We start from the raw sequence: 23,515 nt of genomic DNA on the forward strand, positions 1-23,515 counted from the left end.
GATTCTCAGCAACCTATCAAGACTGTTTCAAAACAAAAAAATTTTAAAAAGGGCTGGGAGTATTGCTCAGAGGTTGAATGCCCCTAGGTTTAATCTCTAGTACCACCAAAGAAAAAGTTTGGGGGTTTAACTTTAGAATAATAAAAATGTTCTGGCACTAGATAATGATAATGGTTGCGTGGCATTGTAAGTATGCTAAATATCACTGCATTGCATGCTTTAAAACGGTTAAAAATGGTAAACTTTATATGTGTTAACCACAAGGAAAAAGAAGCAAGAAAAGATGAGCTTGCAATGAGAAAAAAATAAAACAACCTATGAGCTTGCAATGAGAAAAGATAAAACAACTTATGAACATGTACTAAAGAAATATAATTTACTCATATGCTATGAGAGTAGTAGACAAATGTTTCACCAGGTTGAAGGAAAAAAATCAACAGAGCAACAATTTCGGTGGAGAAAAGGAAGAATTACAAGTGGAGACACAACTAGTTTTTCCATATGGGGATAAACTTAATTGACATCACTCTCAGACAGGACACCACTTTTATATCTACCAGATACCTACAGTTTATTTGCAACAAAGAACTAGCAAATACTTTTCCACTGTAACACATTTTTTTTCTATAGGCTCTCCTTTTCATATAAAAAACCAATGTCCTTTATTCATACATGAAGTTATTTGTATCAGTGTAAAAGACTATGGGAGGGGGAGGCAGAGTGGGAATCCTGCACACATGTATGTGTCACTCCGAACCTCTACAATTCACCAATAAAAGCACTAACAAAAAATTAATCCTCATAGAAAAGTAATTCTTGATCACATCCGATAACATCTGTTTGGTTTTTGCCTGTTTTATTTTATAAAGGCACAGTAAGAATGGGCCTTCTTGAGTTTGTCTTGCTGCAATTTGCCTTGAGGAAGCTCAGGTTGTATTTTTTTAAAGCCTCTTTAATGTGTGTTCCTAAGGCTAGGAATCCAAGCCAGGAACTTAGTGGATTTCAAATATAGTACCTATAAGAATTTTTTGCTGTCTAGAAAATAGAACATTCAAACATTATCAACAGTATTCCCAAGAAAAATTACAATCAACCTCATCAGTTCATTCAGCCTTATCTAATTAATTCTTATGCCACTGGTTACTATTCTTAGGAATCCATCTTCTTGATTTATATTTAGAATGTCTACTTTTCAAAAGAAAGGCATAGTGTAGAAAATTACTGTATTCAGTTGCTGGGACTACTAAAGCAAGATACCTCAGACTGGGAGCTTAACTAATAGTTTGGAGGCTGATAGTCTGAGCTTGTTACCAGCTGGATAGGCTTCCTCTGAGGTTTCTCCTTAGCTTGTAGATGGCTCTTCTCTTATGTCTTCATGTGATCTTTATCACTTGCCTGTGTCCTAAGCTCCTCTTATAAGGACACCAGTCATAGTGGATTAGGGATCTCCTAAATTGCCTCATTTTAATGTAATCAGCTTTTAAGTCCCCCTCAGATATAGTCTCGTTCTGAGTTATTAGAGGTTAGGACTTCAATATATGAATTTGGAAGAGGAGTACAGAGTTTATGCTATAACTCTTATATATCAGGAAGATTAATATAAAAGCAAAACTGCCAGGTAGGAACTTGTATCAGTTGGCTTTTTCATCGCTATGACCAAAATACCTGACAAGAAAAACTTAGAAGAGAAAACCAGTTGGCTCATGGTTTCAGAGGTTCAGTTCATGGTCAGGTGACACCACGGAAGAAACTGCATGGTGGCAGGGTGTGGTGAGGAAAGAGGCTCAGGGCAGCCAGGAAGCAGGGTGAGAAAAGGGCCAGGGACCCCTCCCACCATGACCTACCTCCGCTAGCCGCATTCCACTTGCCTACAGTACCATCCAGCAAATCTGTTTAAATCATTGATTAGTTCACCCTAAGCTTAGAATCCTCATGATTCAATTATTTCATCTCTGGACATCTGTGCATTGCCAGTACATAAGCTTTTCTCTGGGGGACATTCTATATCCAAACCATGATGGAAGAATTCCAGTGAAGAAAGTCTAACCTAGGGGACTGATAATAAAGATGGAAATCAGGTTTGAGATGGGGAGACATCAAGGTGGAGGAGTTAATACAAGACTTTGTGACTGAATGTAGAGGATTGTGAGGGCAGGGGCCAGCAGAGCTTCAGATTTCTGCTCCAAGAGGAAGAACAGATTGATGGAGCTGTGAGCACGGAGAAGTTCCTGTTGGGTGCCCAGAACTTTGGCAGCCGTATGATTCAGGTGAAACTTAGTGGTTCTTCATAGCATGGACTGTAGCATGTGTCACCGAACATGTGGCCTCTCACCTCTGAACCTACACCTGAGCGTGTCTTTTTTTTTTTTTTTTTTTGGTGGTACTGGGGTTCTTGGAAGCTCTCTACCTCTGGGCTGCACTCCCAGACCTATTTTTATTTTTTTATTTGGAAACAGGGTCTCTTAAGCCAGCGAGACTGGCTCCGAACCAGCACAATCCTCCTGTCTCCGCCTCCCAAGCACGGGGATTACAAGCGTGCGCCACCACACCCGGCTCTGAGTGTGTCTTAAGACAGGTATTATTTTTAGTTGATTTGAAATTCTTGGGTTTTTTCCTGATAATTTTTTTCAGGGTATAAACTACTGTTTTATTAATTTTTCCCAGTTCTCCAGTATCTAATATCTGGCTGCACACATCTAGTACATAGTAGTTTGTGCATCTCAAATTCCAGTTACAGGAAAATTTGTCAGTAAGATTTTTGGGACCAGTGAGTTGTTCTTTGTATATTTCTATCAAAGCTTGATATTTAACACTTGTTTGGTTTTCTTGCAGAATGAGAAGACTTTGGGACATTCCATGAGTCATTCAAGCAACATTTCTAAGGTAGAGTACAACAGAATATGTTATTTCAGTGCCTTGGGGCTTTTGTATTCTTACACCTATTGCATGTGTTTGTGTTCCTGTCATTTAAAGACTCTGGTTCTTGATGTGTTTCTGTAATCTGCTCTGGGATATATAAGATGTATGGCAATTATGTTTTTCTAGTGAGGCAGTTTTGAGTATGTGTCAGGAGAAGTGAGGTACAGGGGAAATTTTCATGTCTTCCAGAAAATCATATCAGGCAAAAGACATCTTAGTAACCAGAAATGTCTGTCGTCCCATTTAGGATTTTGACCGAGAAGTAACACAAAGCCAACCACAGTAACATGAACATCTATTTATATTGTTCAGCAGCAGTGTGTCTGGAGACAGGTGCTGCAGGGCAGTCTGAGGTGGATGTAGGTATGGTTGAGTGCTATGGCTTGCATCTGGAATGTTTCCCACAGTCTCTGTTCTTGACAATTGGGTTCCCAGAACAATAGTGGACAGAGATGAGGCTTCAAGGAAATGAGTGAGCTCTGGGCCTCTGACCTCCCCTGTCCTAGAACTAGCAGGCAGCTCCCTCACTGCACAGAACCAACACACCTGACTGTTGTCAAACAGCATCAGATCCTGGTGACCTCTTGGACAGATGGGGCCCAAACTGTTCTTAGTGGCGGCTGTTACTATATTTACTGTTGTTCAAGGACAGAAGCTTTTCCTTCCTTGTTTGTACACATTTTGATTATGTTCTGTCTGTGTTTAACTGTGGCTACTGAGTTCCTTACTCGGTGGCACTTACTGGGGCCATTGGAGGTGTCTTCCTTGAAATTTTTACTGTTCATAGAACTTCCTAGGAAATCCATTAGTTTGAGATTTGTCACAAAGTGTATCCCTCAGAACTAAGAAAGTTAGAATGCTGTTAAAGTTGTTAGGCTGAACCAGTTCAGTACTGCCAGGGGGAAGGTGGGCAGGACCCTTCATAAGATAACTTTGTTGTAGAGAATGTAGTGCCTTATTGCAATGTGTGTCAAATGAACCTGCTGTTTGTGGCTACTTTTAGGCAATGACGTATAAAAACCCTATCTTCAGTGGAGCAGACATATTTTATCAGATGCTTCATACCCTTGAGATAAAAGGTAAAAGGAAAGGAGGTCAGAACAGGGGCACATTTTCTGCTACACAGAATCCTCGCTGCCTTTGCCAGTAGACCCTTCTTTATGCCTCTGCAGTTTACCTTTTGTTGGTTGGGTGTTAGAGGATGAGAAGAGATAGAAATAAACCTCAGTCTGTTTCATAGTGTTTTATCTAGATTGGATTTCAGGGTTTCCTAGTGGCTCATTCTCATCACCAAAGTGTAAGTGGTTCAGTCACCTTTATTTTCCTTCTTTTTTTTTTTTTTTTTTTGTTAACAGTACTGGGGATGGAACCCAGGGGCATTATTACCTCTGAGCTACACACATAACTCTATTTTTTTCTTTATTTTGAAACAGGGTCTCACTGGTTTGCAAAGGGCCTCTCTAAGTAGCTAGGGCTGGCTATGGACTGCGATCCTCCTTTCTCAGTCTCCCGAATGCTAGGATTACAAGTGTGTGCCACCACGCGTGGTTCAGACTAAGCAGGGGATACTTAAGCAGGAGGTAGATAGTGGGCAGGAGCCAGCCAGGATGGAGGCAAACTGTGGTAGAAAGAGCTTGTCCCTCCCAGGGAAATTCAGTGCTTCCAGGAAGCAGAGAGGCAGTGAAGGCTGTCATGGACCACTGCAGGTGTCTGGAGCCCATGAGGCTGTGTGGATACAGCTATTCCAGTGAGTTCCTTGACCTGAGATCCTTTACAGACAAATTGGAATTCCTCGAGGAGAAGGCCTGAACCCACCATCCAACTGGACTTTCTTATATCCCCGGATTGGCCAAGGCCATGCTTACCAAAGGTGGGGCTTTCAAAAGCCTCTTGGCAGCATGTGGGGCATGGGCGCAGCACTCTACCCATTATGTTAATTTACCCTGAGGGAAGGCTTCTTGTCCAGTGCTGGTCCAGGTAACATCATTGCTGGAGCAAATCTTGGTGGGTACACCTGCCCGTAGAGAAAGCAGTAGGAGCCCCCAGCAGGTACCATCTCCAGGTTCTCCAGCTCTGACCGAAGACTGGCACCCCTGTGAAATAATTTTTAGAGCTCAGCATAATTGTATTCTTATACCATGAGTGATAGACCTCTTCTTTGGCAATAGTCTTGGATAGAAGTCAGACTGGACATTGTAATGAGCATTGAAGGTCACTACTGTACTGATAGGCAAACAGAACTTGATAAATTTGAGCAGTTACTTGCTTAGGCCCCTTGAATAGTTTCTGGTCATTTTTCCTTTAGACAGAAATAAGATATAGCAGGATGTCCTATGTGAGGTGTATGGACAACCTCAGGAGGGAGCTTGCTGGCTTGCTTTTCCTTAGAGGCACACCCAGATGTAGTTGTCAAGGCCAGTGTTGGCTTCTCTTTTCTAGAATTGACCAATGACAGGCAAGGTTACTTGGACTCCTGGGTGTACATATGAGACAGTGGGTGTTTTTAATTTATACTGGAGAAAATAGTTATCTCCAAGACAAGAGACTTGTTTTATGCAACAAAAGCAAGAGGACTGCATTGAAGGGATTGGCAGTACCAGGCAGCAGCAGCCTGCTCCATCTGCATCATGGGTACCATTTGGCCCCGCCTGCATCCCAGCAGAGCCCAGGGAGCAAAGCCTGCTATGTGGGTCCTCTTCTATAAGGTCAAAGGATCATATTTTTGCATATTTCTTTCTTCTTATTACTTACAGTTTAATTTTGGGTTAAGTGATAGGCTAGCAGTTTTCCAAGACTGACTCAGGATCTTCTGGAAGTAGGGGGTTGAGTTTCATGATGCTACTGAGTTCTTCCTTGTTTTTTCTACTACATTCTTAGGAGCACACGCTGAGCAATAGGTAAGAGATCATTTTCCATCAGACCCTAGTGGAATATGCTCTTGTGTTTTAATATGTCCTAATGCAGTAAATATTGAGTGCAAAAGCTCATTGGGTAAGGGCACAGCAGTTTTAAAGAGTATGAAGCAGTCCTTAGACTGTTTTAGAGGCGGTCTCCCCAGAATATAGTTGTTTGATTCATTCAAAAAGTATTCATTTAACACCTGCTATGTGCCAGGCTAGATAGCCACATCTTCAAACGAAGTTGATGTATTGTTCCACATCTTCAAACGAAGTTGATGTATTGTTCCAGAAACACCTTGATGGTACTGTGGAAGAAATGAGCAGGGTACACAGACAGCAAGTGGTGGGGGGCCCCAGGCCTGCCAGGTGGGTGTAGGAGCATTCTGGAGGACCAGGAGGTAGGGGTCCTGGGCTGAGAATTGTGGGCCACTGGCTAGCAGTGGAGTACAGAGGCCCCTCTAGGGACAGCCAGGATGGAGGCCAGTGTGGAGGTTTCAGGCAGGTCTCTGAACCTTCCTTTAGATTGTGTGAGTGAGCTTGTGCTTCAAAAAGAAGACAGATTTCTTATGCCATTGTGTGTGTGTGTGTGTGTGTGCGCGCACGCGCGCATGTGCGTGCGCGCCCATGTCTTACTGGGCATTGTACCTCTGAGTTATGCTCTCAGCCCTTTCTTTTTTCTTTCTTTCCTTTTTTTTTTTTTGTGGTACTGGGGTTCCTGGAAACTCTTCTACCTCCGGGCTACACTCCCAGACCTATTTTATACTTTTATTTGGAAACAGGGTCTCTTAAGCCAGCAAGGCTGGCTCCGAACCTGTGTGATCCTCCTATCTCTGCCTACCAAGTGCAGGAATTACAAGTGTGTGCCACCACACCTGGCAGCTCTCAGCCCTTTCTATTTTCTTTTATTTTTATTTTGAAACAAGGTCTCACTAGGTTGCTGAGTCTGGCCTCAAACCTCCAATCCTCCTGAATCATCCTCCCAAGTACTGGCATTACGGATGTGCATCACTGTGCCTGGCTCATTGGCCACCTTTTACCTCACATGGCTTTGGAGGAAGAGCCCAGAAGTCAGGGTCCTGTGCTCCAGGCTGTCGTCTCATCTCTGACATGCCATTTACCTTGAGCCAAGCCCAGCCGAAGAGCAGCTTGGGCAGAAGCTCTATCTCAGGCGGGTGGATGGTGGTTGCAACTGTGGGGATGTATCTGTATATAGCAGATACAGAACCTGTAGTGCCCCGTCCGGACTGTCAAGCAGTGGGGGTCTGAGTGGAAGCATCTCAATGAAGCGCACGTGGAATGGTGTGTGGCGTTTGTGTCTCTTTGGGTTTTGTTTGATCCCTGCAGTAGGCCTGGGGATTGTTGACATGATTTTTCAGTGATTGAACCCCTGTGCTGTGGTGTGCTCCAGGGAGGAGTCTGGAGCACTATGAGCTCCCACTTCAGAATCCGTCCAAAGGAGAGCTCTTGGCAGTGAGAATACGTTTCAATTGTATTTGCAAAAGTCACAGTAGTAAAAGGTTTTTGAGATCGATGAGAGACCCATTAGGGAAGGCGGCCCTGAGAAGCCCTAGGGCTCTGGCTTGGCTCTAGCAGGGCGGTGACACATGCCACACATTGTGCTGTAGATACATTGCTATTGCAGCTCTCTCTGAAAGGCCAAGGATGAGAAGAACTTAGTGATAGTGCTGCTCGCTGCTAGGCAAGGCTAATAAGAGCCATCTATCATGGGTGTCCTTGGGCATTCATCTCCTCCATGAATCCTATGTTGTATTTGTTACTTTTGTGGTCAGTCTTATTAAATGCTTCTGTGAGAGCTTGTTCTTGGCAGTCCTTCAGCAGAGTCCACGTTGTGTCCATCAGAGCGACCACAGAGTAGCCTCTCCTCCTATAATTATTCTCATTTTTAGAGTCAAATACAACTGGGTATTTATAGAAATCAGACTCTCATGATTGAAATATTGGTTTTAACAGAGTAACTTCTATGCTAAGCAGAAAGTTTGCTGAGACACGATCATGGTCTGCACGTCTCAGTGTCTAAATGCCACGCGAGGCAGCACTTGTCAGTGCCACCAAAATCAGGCTGAGCTGGCAGTTAGCAGGAGCTCTCGGCCTCTTAGTTTGGAGTGAGAGGATAGTAATCTTTATCAACCTTTTGGGCAGGGTGCACTAATTAAAAGGTGGTCTTAAGGTAGGATAGAAGAAATAAAAACAGGTAGAAAGGAGACATAAAGGAAAAAGAAGGAAATATAATTTTAAAGTGCCAAATACTTTTCCAGACCTGTCACTCCCAGATTCTGGTAAATCTGTAATTTGCCTTGTGTACTGTTGGCCCACCAAATGGTTTAACCAAAGAGATATGATATTTTGAGAAACCTATAATTTGAGAGGACCTTCAAGAGTTACTGATCAGATAATGGAGACCATGTCAGCTAAAGAATCCTGAGAATGACAAGGCTACAGTCAACTGTTCTGAGATCACTGGATTGATGTCATCCCCACATAGCTTCCCATACCTGCCCCGCCAAGTGTCCTTTTAAAAAAGACCTGGGAGCCAGGCGTGGTGGGGCACACTTGTAATCCCAGCATTCGGGAGGCTGAGACAGGAGGATTGCAGTTCATGGACAGCCTCAGCTACTTAGTGAGGCCCTTTGCAACTCAGTGAGACCTTGTTTCAAAATAAGGAATTAAAAAATAGGGCTGGGGGCATAGCTCAGAGGCAGATGCCCTGGGTTCCATCTCCAGTACTGAAGAAAAGAAAAAGAAAAAAGAAAGAAAAAAGGAAAGAAAGGAAGGAAGGAAGGAAGGAAGGAAGGAAGGAAGGAAGGAAGGAAAGAAAAGAAATAGAGCTGGGAACTCCCTAAATGTACCTTTTGTTCTCTAGATGGCCACACTTTCCCGTGAATATGTACTCCTCACTTCCCTAAGAAACATCTGTGCTTTTATTGTACCTCAAGCTGAAATTCTTTGCTGTCATATACGTCAAAGACCCCACTGGTCCTGAGTTGACTCCCTATCTCTGGAAACTCCTCAGACCATCTTTTCAGACAGATGATGTCAGAAGACATCATCTGTCTTCTCCCATGGCAGTCTGGTAAACAGGATTTCTAAAGCATCTTCCTGCCACACTGCCTGTGAGTGTCCTGATAGTGGACCTTAGAATAGAGAGATTATTTTAGGGTACAGACACCAGTGGAGTCCCATGAACTCTGAAAAGCAGAGATCTTTTTTTTCTTGCTGGTAGCAGATGGGGAAGTCAGAGAGATGGATGGTACTAGAGACGGGGAAGGGTCCTGTGATGGGCCATGCACATGGCCCTTGAGTGGTGGCAGGCAAGTGGGCAGGACCCTCTGTCGTCAAGTTGCACTGACCAGCATTCAGCCAACAAGCTGAATGAGTGATGAGGCACCTCCAAGAAGAAGGGGACCTTGAGCAGAGACCCTCAGCACTCTGTGCCTGGACTCTGGGGTCCTTGAAGCTGTGTGATGGTATACTTGAGAAGTCCAAGCCGCCAAGTCTGTGGTGCTTTTTTACCCAGCAAGAGAGGCCTCACACTGATGAGGAGAGACCTTCTCCCTGGGAGCTAGCAGGGCCATTTGTCTGCACATCTGTGTGTTGACAGCGTAGCGTGACCTCTTGATTTAACCACCTTCTTTGACTAATTTTGATGTTTTGTGTTTTCTTTGTAGAAATAGTCATACCGTGGCTTTGCATTTACTTTGATCATGAACTCTAGTCAGACATAGGTTCACACTGGAATCCATTCACTCCCAGCCCAGAGACAGAACTTCCTCCTTAGCATGTCAGATGCACTCTGAGCACTTCTCTTTTACTCTTTTATTTGGTGTTTTAAGGTATAGGCCACGACCTGCCAAATCTATTGCTTTTCCACCAGTTATCCTGAAGTTAGACAGTTGTCACAGTTGGTTGTCTGTCTGTAGTTTTGTTTTACTTCCTAAACTATTAATCATAGGCTTTTTTTTTTTTGCTCAGGATAAAAGAGGCATACCTCTCCTGAAGGGTCCATGGGGAGAGTCAACGCCCCTGCCAGGAGCTGGGTGTTCCTTTGTCGATCTGATCACCTGGCCCATGGGTGCAGATGTGCGGGGGGAAAATCCCTAAAGGGAGAATTGCTTGGACAAAGTGAACGTGCCCTCGTTCTAAAGGCTGCCTCCACCCTAAGGTGGCTCTGCCGCTCACTGTCTTACAGCAATGTGCAAGCACTCCGGTTTCCCCACACTCTCACTATCCCACCACCTTGTACACCATTTGATTTTAATTTTTGCATTTCTTTTGTTACTTTTCATTGTGAGTGAGGTGAAGCATCTCTTTGTGCTGGAGAGCCCTCTATATATCGGTTGTCTTATTTTCTACTAGGTCATCAATTTGCTGTCCTATAACTGGAGGTCACTTGTAAATGTGAGCTGTGCTTGCCTCTTACCCTTCTTATCAACTCTCTTCTCATATTCCAGCTTAAAGACAAGCTCATCCAACCAGACCATTCCTTGTGGTCCTGCATCTGCTGCTAAACATTACACAGGCTGAGGGCCTGAGACCCCAGTGTTTACATGTAGCTTTACTGGCTCACGAAAAGAAGGTACAATGGGGTTCACAACAAGAGGAGGAGGAGTGGAGCCGGGCATGGCACACTCCTATAATCCTAGTACTTGAGAGGCTGAGACAGTAGGCTCCCAGGTTCAAGACCAGCCTCTGCAACTCAGTGAGACCCTATTTCAAAATTTGAAAAAAAAAGTGCTGGGGGTGTAGCTCAGAGGTAGACATCTCTGGGTTCAATCCCCAGTACCAAAATAAATAAATATGAAAAAGAGGAGGAGGGGTGGTAGAGAAGGAAGAAGGAGACAGTCTGGGAAGGAGCCAGGGAAGGAAGTGATGCAAGAAGTCACCTGGCGTCCTCAGGGAGGAGGCAGTATGGAGTCTGCTGAGGAGAGTCATCATCCCCCAAGGCAGCAGGTGCTCCCAGAAGGAAACAGGAGTGAGAGGTGCCCATTCCCAGGGCTCTGTAGTAAGTCTTCATTGGTGCCTTCTTAAAACCATTCAAAACTGAATCTGATAGGAAAGGCATTAAGAGACTCGATAGAGGAAGCAGTTCAAATAATGTGTGTGTGTATGTGTGTGTGTGTATATATACACACACACACATACACACACACACACAAAATAGCACCCATGTTGCAAACAGGAATGAGGAGAGGAGAGAACAGGGTGCAGTCTGGAGGGAAGCACACTAAGTGCGGTGCACGTGCATGTTTCTGTCATTTGGAATCTCATTATGATGTATAATGACCAATAAAAAGATACTTTAAAAAGAGAGACCGAGTTCTAGCAAAACAGACTGAAGTAATTGTCATTCCTGGCAAATAACACCAGTTGGAATTTGGGCGTGGAAAGAATCCAGAGGTTTGTTTTGGTAGAACTCATCACAACGTAGCAAGAGGGGATTTTCATGAAAACTAGTTTATTTTGAGACTCCCTTACATTCATTTAATGCTTGGAAAGTCTCTTTTGGGAACCGGCAGGAAGCTTCAGGAATCAATCGGAGGGCTTCAGTTTTCTTGGGACACAGAGCTTTTCTCATAATGGGCAGCTGTAACTTCTCTGAGTAGCCTGTGTAATCTGACCCCATGGAGGGTGAGCCAGACACTCAGCATCAGCGTTGTGTGGCACAGCAGTGCCAGCCTGGCTCTGAGGATCAGCGTTGTGTGGCACAGCAGTGCGGCCAGCCTGGCTCTGAGTGCCACCTGCGCGCTGTTCTCGGGAAGAGCCAGAGAGTTGCCGAGGTCTTGTGCTGGGGAGCCGCCTGCTGAATTGCTGACCTTTGATACCCCCACCCCCTGACCTCCCCAAGAGCTGTGGAAGATGCTGGGTTTTTTTGTTATGGTCTAGAAGACTGACCTTCTAGATCCTTGTTGAAAATTAGTAGATTTTACTCATCTCGAAACCAACAACAAATCAAGCTCTTTAAAATTGCTCTGGTTCTGCATGGATGGATTGTGAGCCTTGGGACATCTGCTCTTCTTTGCCTGGTCATAGAAGGGGCCTCTTCTGAGAGCCCTGATGGATGTTTTTTTTTTACTCTTGTTAGAAAGGAAGTCAGCATTTGTTGAAGTTCATATTTATGTAAAATAATAGTACGCAGAGTTTTAAAATGTCCTTGAAATTTTATCCTCTTATTGGTGTATTTTAACTATATATCAGTGAAATAGAGTGATAGAAACACATGTGCACAGCATGTAGTGTTTTTCCCTCCACATCCCAGCCCGCTCCCCTCTCTTCCTTCTTCTTACATGTTACTGAGCTTGGTAGTGACACCTTCACATATGGACCCAGTTCAATTTTATTTTTGTCCTCCCCACCTCCCTCCCACAATCCCCTTCTCCTGATCAGTTGTTCTACTGATCTCTGCCTTAATTTTTCTGAAGTCCCTTTTCTTCCTATTTTCTTCCTAGCTTTCACAGGTAAGAGAAAACAGAAATGCTCTTCACTTTCTAAATCCTTGAAATGCTATTATCTGATAAAGAAGAGACTTTTTTCTGTCATTGAAGGTCTCGTGGAGGCTTTGACATGACCCCCTGAGGGTTGCTTGTAACATTTTTCTGGATGTGGGAGAGGATGAAGTTAGTGCAGGAACATCAGTAGAGGGTGATGAGAGTATCCCTGTTTCCTAAATAAAAACTGAGCAGTGGCAGACTCTCCCTGCCCTGCTGTGAGGCCATTTTTCCTTGGGACTGCTGCCACCATATTGGCAGCTTTGGTGTCTGCTGCCAGTGCAGACACACCTGGGTCAGTCCCTGCCATGTCTCTGAGGTGGGAGCTATGTAGGGACCAACTCATGCCCAGTGAGGAGGAGCCTTCCTTGCAGGGAGAGAAGAAGTAGCTCTTGTCGCTGGGCCTGTGAGACACAGAGGGAGTAGCAGCGCCCTGTCCACAGGGGTCCTGAGACCCCTCCTTTTTTTTTTTTTTTTTTTTTTAGGAAAAATCATGAAAGGTGCTAATGGAGGCTACTTTAGGGAGATCTTTTTTTTTTTTTTCCAGTACTGGGGATGGAACCCAGGGCATTTTACATCTGAGCTACATTCAGGCCCTATATTTTATTCTTAATTTGAAACAGGATCTCACTCAGTTGCAAAGGGCCTCACTAAGTAGCTGAGGCTGGCCATGAACCTGGATCCTCCTGTCTCAGCCTCCCGAATGCCAGGATTACAAGCATGTGCCACCACACCCAGCTTAGGGAGGTCATTTTCATGATTCCAGATAAACTTCAGATTCCTAAGAATCTTGACCAGTGTTCATAGCACATTTGTTTAGGAAATAGATGTGGGTTCTTGGTGATTCAGAAGATGTACTTGTGAGTAACAGTGAGAGGTTTTGGAGTACACATGCAGCAAGCCAGCAGGGGACTCCCTGGCTCAGGTTCTTGAGATCATTGAGACTTAAAACGATGTTTAATCTTGCACACTGGGAGAAGGAGCAGCAACCCAGCCCTGGCTTTCTCTAGGATGGCGCATTTGCTGCATGGTGGGGCAGGGTTTCAGGGTAGGTAGCAGCAATGTCGTTCTGGTGAACAGGTGCCATGGGTCCCACAGGTGGAGTATCCTGGTGTGGTACTCAGAGCACGTGGGCCTTGGCCTCAACGAGAAAATGATGGGCTGGGTAGAGCTCCCCTAAATCAAGGAGCAGGGCCTGGAGAAGGTGAGCATAATATGGGGTAGCATTATTTGTACTGTTTCCTTCATCGGTCCTCTCCCCCTCAGCCTTTCTCTGCCAGTCTTCTACTGTTCTACTGGTCTGTCTGTCTTATCAGAAGTCTCCCCTTTTTTCCTATTTTTTTCCTAGTTTCTACATATGAGAGAAAACATTCAACTCTTGATTTTCTGATACTGGCTAATCTGACTGCATATTTCCTACATATATATATATATATATATATATATATATATGTATATGTATATGTATATGTATGTATGTATGTATATGTATATATGTATACATATATATGTATATATGTGTAGGAAATATGCAATCAGATTATATATATATATATATATATTTTTTTTTTTTGCAAATGCACAACTTTGTTCCTCAATATTGCTGAGTAAAATTCCATTGTATGCATGTACCACATTTTCATTATCCATTTGTCTGTTGATGGATACCTAGGCTGGTTCTATAATTTCGCACTTGTGCTGCTATAAACATGGATATTCATGTATCACTATAGTATTCTGACTTTAATCTTTTAGAAAAATGCTGAGGAGAGATATAGCTGGTTATATGGTAGTTCCATTTCTAGTCTTTTGAGCTCCAGTTATAATCCCACCAATAGTAAATAAAAGTTCCCCATATTTTTACCAACATTTATTATTGTTTATATTCTTGATGGTTGCCATCCTAACTAATTAGATGGAATCTCTGAGTCATTTTAATTTGCATTTCCTGAGTGCTAATAGTGTTGAACATTTTTTTCATACATTTGTTGGCCATTTGTAAATTTTCTTGGTTATTTTTAATTCACATTTCCTAGGCCTTGGGCTGAGCTGTGGCTTGGGGGCCCTGTAGTCAGGTTATTTCCCTTTGCATAGGGAACCGTGACCGAGTTGTGAGGTGTTATGGACCAGTACATGGGTACTGTGCTTAAGGTTGTGAGGTAGGAGAGTGCCCTCAAATTGTAGAGCCAGGAGTAGGATTGTCTTAGGAACTGAGTGAAGAAGCACTGAGGGAAGCGAGTGCTGGCAGGCATGGTGCCTCAAAAGTCTTTTACACTTGCATAGCACTTTCTAGTACTTGCTTTCTTGGCTTACCAATGAACTGAGTATGTTTAGATGCTTAGGAAACACATAGCCACCGAATCTGCGAGAGCTGGGAAGTGATGCTCTGTGGTCTCAGGTATCTCTTGGATACACTTTTATCCACTGTGTCAGGTTCACAGCCCGGTTATATTAGGGTGATGGGATAGGTTGCTGAGAGACCAAGGAAGATACCCAGAGATGGTGTAGGAAGCGTAGAGTTAATTGAGAAATGTTTAAGGGGAAATTCCAGTGGCAACAGGCTAGACAGGTGTACCTCTGCCACACACTGCTTCTGATACCTTGCCTGAAAGCAGCACATTCTGTCCCTCTCTGCTCTTTGTGTAGGAACAGCTGCCTGGATGAGCCCCTATCTCTCCATAGTGCTGGATCCCCACCGGTTATACAGGGAGGGGTTGGATGTCATGGGTTAGGTTACAGAAGCAGGGACATCATCAACATCAGTTTGCTTGCATGCCAGGTTCCTAAGGAGCAACTGTGCTGGCCTGTGTGCCGAAAGCAACTGTCCTGCAGCAGCATATACTTCCCTGCCTCCCAGTGTGCAGGAGAGAAAGCCAGTGTCCTTCAGGGTGGGATGTATCTGGAGGTCCAGTCCAGGCTCACTATCATTGTTCCTTTTATGCGAGTAGGTTTTGGGGAGAAGAAAAGGGACATTCAGGGACATATACTGCCCCCCCCATCTCCTTAAGGACAGTACATGCAGATGAGAAACAAGAGTGCTGTTGTAGGTGTTTTGCCTAGGCTTGCAGGACCTAGTACGAGTTCCTTGCCAAGCAGTGGGGCTTGGCTTTTCCACCCACTTCCATGCACAAGGCGGTGGTGTTTCCCGTTCTCATGGCCCCTCCTGAACACTGACTGAGTGTCTTTCCAGGCTGGGAGTCCTCCTTCGGCGTCAGCTCCAGTGTCCGCCTTCTCTCGCACTTCTGTCACGCCGTCCAACCAGGACATCTGCAGGTAACCCTGGCTTCCTGTGCCAGCGTGGCGCGTGTCGTCCTGGAGATGAGCAGTAGTGTGCGTGGGCTCTCGGTTTTTGTTCAAGCATGCTTCCTGTAGTCTGAATACCGGCCAAATTTTATGTCTGTTTGCTCACAGAATTACCACACAAGCTCGTTTCTCCACTTGATGTCTGCTCTCTTTTGAAATGTGTCACCTTCTGTGCTTCATCCCACTGTTCTGTATGCAGTTCCAGTGCAGCGCTTTCTGAGTGTTGTCGCCACGGTCCTGTGCAGTCTGCTGTTGTCTTGAAAGCTCCTCAGTGCCAGAGTTCTCTGACACAAGGGCTCACTGTGACAGTTATCTGTAAAGACACATTGCAGGCATCCAAGAGCAGTTTCTTCGGATCAGAATGGGTCCAGGCCTTGAAGCCTGAGGAGGATACTAAAGCCAGAAGAACACTAACATTCTCCAAGTCCCTAAACGATGTGGGTGAGAGGGCCCGGGATGCTCGGGAAAACTTCGGCTATGTGGAAAGAACCTGTTCTGAAGGCAAATTGGTCCTTCCTCAGGACCCCTGTCTCCAAGGTAACAGGTTCCGTTGGAAAGAAAAAAAGGTGCTGAACCGCAGACCCCTTGGCAGCTCCAAACCATCTTGTGTGTCGTCCCTTTCTGCCAATCGCTCACTTGCCTCAGAGGTGGATGCCGGCAAGGGGGGCCCGCATGCCCCGCTTCTGGAAGAGAAGGTGGATGGCGAGGTGGGCTCACGAAGGCGGCGGCTGCTCCGATACCTGTTCTCACTCTCCCGCGCCTCGAGCGCCAGCAGCCTGCACAGGTTCCACGAGCTGGAGAGCTGGGCCGCCCACCTACACACCGCCAAGTCCTCCAGCGGCCTGGCAGGGAGCGCGGGCTTCTGCTCAGACGACATGGGTGATGACGACGTCTTCGAGGACAGCACGTCTGCCAAGCTCAAGTGCAGGGCCCTGCGGGCGCCCCTCTGCTCAGCGGAGAAGGACAGCGACCTGGACTGTCCTTCTCCACTGTCTGAAAAGCGCACCCCCACCTCCCCCGTGTCGGGGTCCGCCTCAGGGGATGCCTGCAGGTGGGTTTGCCAGGAGCCGCCCCTCGCCTGTCTGCACGCACCTCCATGGCCTCGCCTTGCTTTAATATGTGAAGTTTCAGGAAAAAGAAGTGAGGGGACCCCATAGCCAGTGATGGGGTCATTGCTTTCTCCAGGAGAATGGAGTATTGTTGCTATTTGGAAAACAAAATTTTAAAGAGGAAGAAGCTACACATATTAAAGGCCAAACTGACTTTTCTCAACTAAAAATAAGTACACTTTGCATAAAGAAATTAGAAGACAGAAAATAGAAAACAGTACCTCCAGCTTCCCAGCTTGGGAGCCCCAATTTTAAGCATTTGCTGCCCCTGCCATCCCTGTGTTTATTCATCTTTTCACCCCACCACCCCATGAATGTGGGAAGCGGCTGTTCTGCAGCAGCTCCTTCCTGTCTTCTTCTTTCCTTGCGGGGGCCACCCTGCCCTGTCCTCAACTTGCCTTCCACCCTCATCTTCTCCACATCCTTGTCTGGCCCCACAGCTCTCTGTTCACTTCTGCCGCTCCTCCCATGACTCCCCAGGCCGACCTTACCCCAGTGTCCCCTCCTCGGTGCCACATGTTACATCTCTTGGATCAGAAACCCTGAGCCTTAAGCAAACAGCCCCTGAGTCTGGCCAGGTCAGGGCCTGGCTCCTTTCAGAATACCAGTCCCTACTATGCCCCAGCTGTTCGAAAAGTCTGTTTGAGTTTCTGGAGGTTAGTGGTTGCACCCTGCTGCATGCTTCCCTGGAAATGATGGCTGTGTGAAAATTAATTCCCACTTAGTGCTGTGAGTGGGCTCAAAAAGAGACGTGAAGTTGCAGCCTTTCTCGGGGTGAGATTGTAGGTGCAGGAGAGGTTCTGTGATTCTCTGTAACTCCCTGAAAAAGGGCAGGCAGGGGATCTGTGGCATGCTAAAGGGGAGGCCAGTGATTTCAGCTAGCGAGTTCTTGAGTCCTGCAGGATTTGGGGAGTGCTAGATTTGTGTGACATTGACATTTCTTCTCTTGCTGTTTTTAATGTCTTGTCACCTGGAAGATGACTTCATGTTGCCTTTCAGAGAAGTCCTTATATCTTATCCCCAAAAGAGCTTTGTCGTTTCTTATATCGTGTTTTTCCTCTCTGTTGCCAAGCGTGATCCCGACTTTCCGTGGTGGTGCGGTAAGCTGGAAACTAGCTTGTAGTAACCGTTCCCCTCTGTTCGTTTGTTCTTGTGCTTGGGGCCACTTCTGTGATGTTCGTCTGAGTTCCTTGTTGGGGATCGGCCTTCCACTGCAGCGGCACTTTCCCCGTCGTGGGGCCTCCCCGAGCACCTGCTTCTCCTTCCACTCAGGATCTGCCACTGCGAGGGGGACGACGAGAGCCCGCTCATCACGCCCTGCCGCTGCACCGGGAGCCTGCACTACGTGCACCAGTCCTGCCTGCAGCAGTGGATCAAGAGCTCCGACGCGCGCTGCTGTGAGCTCTGCAAGTACGCCTTCGTCATGGAGGCGCGGCTGAAGCCCCTGCGGAAGGTGGGTGGAGAGGGCCACCCTGCCAGACCTGGGCCCCTCCCCACTGAGCCAGACACCCACTTTCACATTGTCAGCCCTTGTGTCCATGGTACCGAAGCTCCTCACAGCACCTTGTTCCTTCATGTCGACTGCTTGTTGCCATCTGAGCCTAGCCACAGACTGGCCTGTGGCATCTGATTCACCATTGAGCTCTCTCTGTATTCACGGTTTGTGTCTTGCCCTCCAGTGAGGGCTAGATGTCAGAGATTAGTGTTTTCCCAGCAGGTGAGTGCCCATGTTTGTGTCTGCTGATGGGAGGGTGGCAGCTGGGCACACAGGTCTTCAGGGTCTGGCCACTCTCCCATCCTGGAGGAGCCCCATTTGCCACGCTGGCCTGCAGCTCTAATGCCGAACGCTTTGATTCTCTACCCGTCCAGTGCAGAAGGTCTGAGTCCTGTCTCCAAATGTTAATATATAAACATGAGGGGAAACACACAATCCAGTGCCAGCACGAGGCAAGGAGATTAAAGTTAGGTCCTGTGGCAGAGCAGCTTGTCTTACCGGCAGAAGAGGAAGATGTCATGGGCGCCTTGTGTGCTGGGGAGGTGTCAGCGTGCTGTAGAGGTTTTGCTTTTAGAGCAGTTCTGTCAGGACAGATAGACATTGAGGGCAAAGTGAGGGAGTTCAGAGCAATCAAGTTGTCTTGTAGAAGAATGTTCCCCAAGTGAGGGTGGGCACTTGAGAGGGTGTGGAAGGGCAGGCCGCGGGAGTCATAGGAAACCAGGAGACAGGAGACATTGAAGCCCAGGGAGCTTGCCGGTTATAAAACCCCAGCAGGAAGCAGTTGGATGCTGGAGAAGGCAAACTATGAAAAAGAAGTATTACTGAGTAGCTACTCTTTCGATCTCTCTAGTCAGACTTGGGCACTTGGATAACATGGATAATCCTTGAGGCTGATTTCAGCTTGCCCCTCATGGAACTTTCTGGATGACCTGTCATTGGTGTTGGTTGGGGGGTGCAGTGTTCACGCTTTGTTCTTCCTCTCTACTTTGACATTTTCTTCTGATTCAGAAAGCAGTAGGTGAGAAGGAAGGTCTGGCTCTGTAACAATCTGCTTGAGGTTGTGGCACTGGCAGTGTCTGCTTGTACCGGGATCTCTTAGCATCACTTTCAAGCTGTTGCTGCCAGGGTAACAGGACTGACCACAGCATGAGCACCTGCCACCCTCACCCCACGCAACCTCTGCCTGTGAGTTGTGTTCTTAGCGACCCTCCTCTTGGCCATGCGAGTCAGATGCCAGGGAGAGACCTCAGGCAGCACTAGCTCCCAGCATGTTTTAATCAGGACTGAATTCACAGACTCCTTTATCGGGCCACTTCATGTCTGCTTGCAAGGATCAGTCCAGTGTTCATCTCGAGCCCAGCTTCCTTTCACTGTGTGGGAGGTTGGCTGTGCCTGGTACCTGGTTGAAGCCCAGTGGTGGAAGGAACACAGCTGGGGGGGGGGGGCATCAACAGCGCTCACCTGTTGTTCTCCTTGCCCTGAACCTCACTCTGCATGTCGTCTTTCCAGTGGGAGAAGCTGCAGATGACAGCCAGCGAGCGCAGGAAGATCATGTGCTCAGTGACCTTCCATGTCATCGCCATCACCTGTGTGGTCTGGTCCTTGTATGTACTCATCGACCGCACCGCTGAGGAGATCAAGCACGGACAGGCGACAGGTGAGTGCTGGCCCCAGGGTGAGTGCCGGGGCCTTGCCCAGCCCCACTTGAACATCTAGGGGCGGACAAGTGGGAGGTGCCAGACATCCTTTTTGAGTGCAGTGGTTGACTTTAAAACTTGGTCAGAAGAGATGAAATGGTGGCATGTGAGAACCTCCAGAACTGTGTCCTGAGAGAGCAGGGTAAAAGGTGGTGGTCTTCCTCCACTTTGATTTCCAGGAAGGGGGACTGGGTGAGCAAAGAATGTGCTGGATGTGGGAGCCCTGCAGTGGGTTTCACTTCTAATCTTAAATGCAACCTGATGAGAGAGCGGCTGATTGAGTCTTTCCCCTCGCAGGACTCTTGGAGTGGCCCTTTTGGACTAAACTGGTGGTCGTGGCCATTGGCTTCACAGGAGGACTTCTTTTTATGTATGTCCAGTGCAAAGTATACCTGCAATTATGGAAGAGACTCAAAGCTTATAACAGAGTGATTTATGTTCAGAACTGTCCAGAAACAAGCAAAAAGAACATTTTTGAAAAACCTGCACTAACAGAACCCAGCTTGGAAAATAAAGATGGACGTGGAATATGCCATTCCGACACAAACTCTTCTTGCACAGAGCCTGAAGACACTGGAGCAGAAATCATTCATGTCTGAGAGTGTGAGGGTGTTCCCCCACCCCCGGACACCCATGAAGAGCTAAAAGAATTTGTTTACTGCCGATTGTATACCTTTCTCATGTCCTTTAGTAGCATAGAATGGGCAGGTGACTACTTAACAGTAGTCTTGCTTTCTGAACTTTCCTTGACCAATCTCCTGGGAAGCCCCCTGTGGGCTCAGCACGGCTGGGTCGCCCTTCTGCTGGGCTGCTCCGTGGGGTTGGAAGGCCAGACACCCCATGGCCACCATGGGGAGCTGGCTGAGATTTATCCCACGGTCTTGAGCTGGATAAGGGAATGAAATACCAAAGCAGAAGGGAGTGTGGGAGCAGAGGGAGGAGACAGGCCCCAATGTGTGGCTGTTCCTGTCACGTGGTGGTGAGAGCCATGAGGTGGGTTAAAAACAGGCCCTGCAGACAGCAGCTCTCACTCCTGCCTCTCTCTGCCAAGTAGAAAGGGCTGCAGCACCATGTTGGTACAGGGACGAGGTTCACTGAGCAAATAGCACTTTATAAGAGAGAAGCTTTATTTTGTAATACATGTGTCTGGTGGGATTGGTGCTTAGTGGAGGGTTGTACTGAGAAACTCTTCCCTTTGCTCCCCTTGTTCTCTCTCTTACATCAAATTAAATCTGAACTCTTTGCCTTATATAGTCTAAAAAGCAGGACATTCAGTGTCCAGGAGCCACTTGCAGGCTGACAGCAGGCAGGCAGAGGTAAGGCCTGTGGTCACAGGTCCTGGGGCTATGGCTGCTGAGAGGCAGGAGGCACAGTTCCTGTGGTTCTGAGCCTGTTTCACAACAAGTCCTTATATCATAGGCCCGCCCCATGTTTCTTTTTTGTCAGCACTGAAAAGGGTTTTTCAGGTCTATGTGAAAGGAAGAGTGTACTTAGAACTGAGTGTTTGAACATGATTCCCTTGCTGATGGGCGTCTCCTGCTAGGGCTAGCTGTGCACTGAGGAGCTGACATGTGCCATGGGGTCCAGGCGTGTGTGCTATAGGTGCTGGCAACTGCCTGCCGCATCGCACTGCCGGGAGGTGCCGTGGAGTCACTGCCAAGGGCAAGAGGCAGGTGGGCTGGCTCCCAGATGTGGAGGGAATGCAAACCGACAGGCCACTGTGATGCTACCCTAGCCATTGTTACCTCAGCCAGATGGAATGGCCAGGCTCCTGTAGGGCCCTCGGCCTGCTCTCAGTCTGTTCTCTCATCAGCAGTGACCTCCTGCACCAGTTTTATAAGACAGAGAAAACCCAACTCACCACCATCAAGTGGTTTTTGTCCCTTACAAAGTCTACTTACAGTTGTGTTCTTGAAGCCTGGCATGATGGTGCCAGGCCAAGAGAGCCCACTTGGGGAGGCCTGCAGCAGGCTGTGAGCAGCCTGGGCACTCACTCTTCAGCATCTGCAGCGCCCACTAGGGCGGGGTGCTGCCCTGCCTGGGGGTCCTGCTCTCAGCCTGAGTCCTAGATGTCCTACAGCTGTCCTGTTAAGAGAATGCAGCAGTGGTGTGGTAGAGCACTTGCCTAGCATGCACAAGGCCCTCCACTACCAGGAGAAAAAAGGATGATGCTGGGAGGAGCTGATCCCTGGCTGTTCAGGTGGAAGCCCTGTGTTGGCTTTGAAGGGCGGGAGAAGGCTGACGGGTCTCAGCCAGGTACAAGAATTCCCCTTTGGAGCCGGCCCGTGATGTTGTCTGAGTCGTTAGGTTGTGTGGCCTGGCCTGTGGAACTACTCTGCCGTGGCCTTCCTCTGACTGGCAGGTGCTGTCCAGATAGCTGCCTCCTGAGGTCAGCCTGAACCCTCACCATCCTCCAGACCATGTCTGGCCTGTGCCTAAATTCACTGTGTCCAAGTGCAATTACCTATGTCCCTTCTCAGCCTGGGGACACCAAGCAGCTACAGACTGCCCACTCAGGGGAGCTGAACCTCAGGCCAGCCCCGCCAATGCCCTTAGGAACTACCCAGGCATGGTTCCAGTCCTCTATACCTGTCCCGGCCACCCTCCAATGGTGAGTGAGCCGTCAAACGAAGACCAGCGTAGATTTTTATGTGTGAATCCTTTTCCCTCATGGAACCCCACATGTGAACTTAGCACTGAGACTTCGTGGATAGAGGAAATTTGCTTAGGTGAGGATAGCACCCACTCCTGCAAAGGTGCCTTTAGAATCTTCACCGTGGTGTCACTGTCAGACCCAGCCAGATGCTCCTGAAGCCCTCTCCCTGTTCAGGAAGGCCCGACACCATCTCATCTCCTCGGCCAGTCTGCAGACAGTCCCACAGCTCTCTTGCCCTCTTGGAGTGGCTCAGGGCCAACCACCCCTTGCTCCCTTTTCCTGCAGGCTCTAGTTCCCCAATGCAACCAGAGCCTGGGTGAGGCAGAGGTCACAGGATGCGCAGGCTGCCCTCTAGTGGGCACTCGGGTCTGTGCATGTGCTCTCTAAGAATTTCTCCCTTTGCACCTGGCTTTGTGGGAGGGTGGCATTTGGCCCAATCAAACAGAAATCTAGGATGAGCTCTCAGGGCCAGGAGGGCTGGTGCTGGGGGACAAGCAAAGGGGAGGGAGGATGCAGTCCGAGGTGTCACTGGCCAGCCCTCTCTGACTGGGCGTTCACCCCCACAAGTTTCTTAGTACCACTGGTGGGCTTCTGCCTGTGGCTGCCAGCAGCCATTTGGGTGTGGTGCCCATGTTTATTGCAGGCATTTCCTGGAAACAAAGGGCTTTTCCTCCTCCAGGCCTCTGCATCTCTCCCTTCCTCCAGTGTGCGCCTCGGTGGGGTTCACCTGGATTCCAGATCTGGATGTGCATGTGGTGCCTGCTGTAGACTTGCAGGCCCTAGGCAGTGGGACCGTTCAGGAGCTTGGTGTGGTGCCTGCGTGTGGTGCCGCAGGGCTGGTGCCAGCGGGTGAAGGTCCACTGTGCTGTGGCCAAGGCCAGGCAGATGCACATTTGAAATACTGCCCTTTCTGAGTCTGGCTTGACATGTACC

The 23,515-nt window shown here is 47.5% G+C and overlaps 1 protein-coding gene across 4 annotated transcripts in view; it reads left to right on the forward strand.

Moving 5' to 3' along the window:
* The window catches only part of MARCHF8 (membrane associated ring-CH-type finger 8), a gene marked incomplete at both ends in the record, with an annotated part of 41,018 nt that extends 20,493 nt beyond the window's left edge, over window positions 1-20,525 (forward strand). For 2 of the 4 annotated variants that reach the window (XM_080693671.1, XM_080693672.1), the window contains 6 exons: window positions 2,833-2,883; window positions 15,513-15,595; window positions 15,825-16,676; window positions 18,007-18,187; window positions 19,739-19,886; window positions 20,224-20,525. In XM_080693671.1, coding sequence (XP_080549797.1) covers window positions 2,833-2,883; window positions 15,513-15,595; window positions 15,825-16,676; window positions 18,007-18,187; window positions 19,739-19,886; window positions 20,224-20,525 — 1,617 coding nt within the window. The remainder of the gene's footprint in view (window positions 1-2,832; window positions 2,884-15,512; window positions 15,596-15,824; window positions 16,677-18,006; window positions 18,188-19,738; window positions 19,887-20,223) is intronic. The other 2 variants (XM_080693673.1, XM_080693674.1) reach the window with 1 other exon arrangement.
* Between the last annotated feature and the right edge of the window lie 2,990 nt (window positions 20,526-23,515).

The sequence above is a fragment of the Muscardinus avellanarius genome, assembly GCF_963383645.1.
Source record: "Muscardinus avellanarius genome assembly, chromosome: 4".
Taxonomy (NCBI): Eukaryota; Metazoa; Chordata; class Mammalia; order Rodentia; family Gliridae; genus Muscardinus; species Muscardinus avellanarius.